Here is a 3,435-nt window from a genome sequence, read left to right on the forward strand (position 1 = left end):
GAGATGAACGCGTATATAACGTGAATATTTTATAAATTACTTTAGCTATATTATTGCCTGGAGAATAGTTCGGCGATATCTGCGAATACTCGTACTGTAACTAAAATTAAAAAAATAAAACTTGATTAAATATATGTTTGTATATAATATTATATTTATAAATTACCTCAACTAAACTATTATCCTCCAACGGATTAATTTCATCACAAGCATCGCATTCTTCAGTCAATCTGGACATTTCATTCATTACTGTTGAATAGCTGGGTGATAAAGATGACAGCGTTTTGAAATTCTTATCATATGCCTAAAATAAAAATAAATGTAATTTAATATTTTATATACGTAATAATATTATATTTTTAAATTACCACTTTTGAGTCTTGTACTTTCCGATGAGCCATACAAAGTTCGGCCAATTGTGTAGTCGCAAACATTTTAATTTGACCGAGGTTAGGTGTCTTTTTACTCTGCATGACTTCAACGTTCCGAATGAAAATTTCCATTTCCCTCAAATTGTTGGGCGGTGAATCCGATTGCAAGCATTTTTCCATCAAATACTCGCAATAATCACTAATTTGCTTAATAATTGCTGGTTTTATTTTTTCTTCTTTTTCATTAATACTAGCAGTAATACACCATTCTATTTCCTGGAGTTTTATTAAATCTATACGATTTAATAAAACTCTACATCCGTCTTCAGTCTTAGATTCAATTACTAGAACGTTTGAACCGCTATACACCATACTTGATATTTTATAAGAATCAGTTTCGAGAAATATGGTTCGCTTGTAGTTTTGTGGCGTGTCTAATATAAAAGATAGTACGTTACCCATAAGCGAGAATATCCGTCTTAGAAAATCTATACTAATTTTCACATAACGTGATGATGTTAATAAGAGTACAACTGTTTGAAGTTGTTCTGTTGGATCGATACCGACAATTATAAATTTTCTAGCTGTAAAGTCTAACGTGTAGGATGTAGACTCGATGAGTTCAGCCGGAGGTGATGGTGGTACATAAGTGAAAGCCTTCTTCTTCTCATTGTATAAGGTAGCGTTGTCAGCGATTGAACCAGCCATGTTTTTAAAAATGATTTTAAAAAGTAAAAAACACTTTAAATTTTAAAAGACTCGGAAAAAATAATAAACACTATAAAATAATATAAGACTTGAAAAAATTATAAGCACCGAACAATTTATGAGACTGATAGAAACGTAGAGGAGAATTACAATTGTGTAAGACTGAGAACAGACTGAATGAATGTCGGCTCATACGGAGGCAAGATGGGTGTGGATGGGTCCATTAATTGATAGGAGATATAATATTAAGCTATCTAAGAGTCTAACGTGTAAGTGATTAAGACATTTTTTAATATATTATATTGGTTATTAATGTGTTATTCAATAATACTATATTTACTTAATTATTATTGTTTGTAAGCGATTAAGTTATTTTTTAGTATAGATTGATTATTAATGTGTTATTCACTAACAGGTATGATAATATTTCGTGGGAAGGTAGTGATTTCATTGTGTGTTATTCACTAATAGATATTTTAATTTGTTGTTGTTGTTATTAAGTGATTAAGTTATTTTTTAGTATAGATTGATTATTAATGTGTTATTCACTAACAGATATTTTAATTTGTTGTTGTTGTTGTTAGGTATATCTAAGAGTCTACAATATGTCTGCGATTATTATGTTATTCACTAATGGGTATTTGTTAGGTATGATAGCATTTCGTGGGAAGGTACAGATTTCATTGTGTGTTATTCACTAATAGGTATTTTAAGCATATGATTTTCTTAAATAATATAAACTGTTGTATAGCTGTAAGAAAAAGTTTATTATTAATAAATAATTAAATTAGGCTCCTTATTCTATTTAATATAAATCTTGAACTATGAAAATCGAAATCTAAAAATGATAGAATAGTCAATACATTAATAACCCATTCCATTTCAAACCCTTCCCTCAGACTTTCATTTTGTATAACCGCTATTCTTTGGATACCATACATCAACTGCATAATAATATAGTACTGTGTATGCCTACGAATCATACTAGACGAGACCATTACTCCGAAACACGTTATCTGGATCTATAATGAATTAATAAATATTACCAAATCTCATAATAAATTTATCTAATATTTACTATATGTATTTTTGAACTTACTATAGCATCATCTTCTGGAATCGATCTATCATAATGTCTATCACGTGACAACATAACCAATACTAGAAAATCTACATTGAACTGTTGAGAAAAATTTCTCGCACGTCTAGTCCAAGTCCTCAACCTCTTAGCAGATATCCCTACATGTGAAAATTCATGTTGGAATCGCCTCAAATATATAACCAAGTCAGGATTAATAGCTCGAATGACAGGCAGATCGTTTATCTCACTAAATAAATTAATTAAAAATTAATATCAAAATAATTAATATTAAAATACGTTAACACTTACCTTATGTTATGAGTATTAACTCCAACTGTTTCTTCTTCTTGAATACGACACATATTTAGTTTTTTTAAATATAGAAAAAAATTATCAAAAGTATGGAACAACCAAAAGATATTACCTTACTGTTAAAAAGACGACTATATTGAAATCCAGATTTCTATACTCATATAATTGATAATATTTATAATAAATATAAGTAAAAAAAATATAGGTATGATAGCATTTCGTGGGAAGGTTCTGATTTCATTGTGTGTTATTCACTAATAGGTATTTTAATTTGTTGTTGCTGTTAAGTATAATACCTAAGAGTCTACAGGATAAATGTGTATTGATAACTTATAATATTTATAATAATATTAAATATATGTTGCTTACATAACGGATCGGAAGGTGGTGGGGAGGTGGGGGTTAATATGTATCGGTCACGTGATACGGGTTCAGGTGGTGGGGAGGTGGGGGTTAATATGTATCGGTCACGTGATACGGGTTCAGGTGGAGGGGTAAATATACAAAATATATATATCGATCACGTGATGAGTAGACGGGTTCAGGTGGAGGGGTAAATATTCGTCACACACGTACGCAATCAAGGATCAAGAATCTCGGATTAAGACTCTTAGGATCAAGGATCAAGAATCAAGGATCAAGGATCTCGGGATCAAGGGATCATGCTTCAGAACATACCAAATCATACTACTAATGTCACCGTTGAATGGAATTACAGGCCACATGGATATGTGACTGTATGATAAATTACAAGTATACTGTATAGGCGACAGTTGTGTTTGCAGGCTGTTTGGTATAAAAAAGCCGTAAACCAAAAAAAAAATTCTTTTAAAAAAGTTACACAAGTATCTATCTATTATTGTATCCTGAATGACTAAATGAGGAATTCTATCAATTGGATATTTATATTTTATATATCTTAAAAAGTTATTTTGGACTGAAGATAAACTTTAATTTTGGGTA

At 30.3% G+C, this 3,435-nt stretch overlaps 1 protein-coding gene across 1 annotated transcript in view; it reads right to left on the bottom strand.

Moving 5' to 3' along the window:
• The window catches only part of LOC107882904, a 1,157-nt gene extending 78 nt beyond the window's left edge, over window positions 1-1,079 (bottom strand). Inside the window, exons 1-3 of the mRNA XM_016802025.1 lie at window positions 369-1,079; window positions 167-304; window positions 41-100 (exon numbers count right to left, since the gene is read on the bottom strand). Of these exons, the coding sequence (XP_016657514.1) occupies window positions 41-100; window positions 167-304; window positions 369-1,079 (909 nt within the window). The remainder of the gene's footprint in view (window positions 1-40; window positions 101-166; window positions 305-368) is intronic.
• Between the last annotated feature and the right edge of the window lie 2,356 nt (window positions 1,080-3,435).

This window comes from Acyrthosiphon pisum, chromosome A1 (assembly GCF_005508785.2).
Source record: "Acyrthosiphon pisum isolate AL4f chromosome A1, pea_aphid_22Mar2018_4r6ur, whole genome shotgun sequence".
NCBI classification, from domain to species: Eukaryota; Metazoa; Arthropoda; class Insecta; order Hemiptera; family Aphididae; genus Acyrthosiphon; species Acyrthosiphon pisum.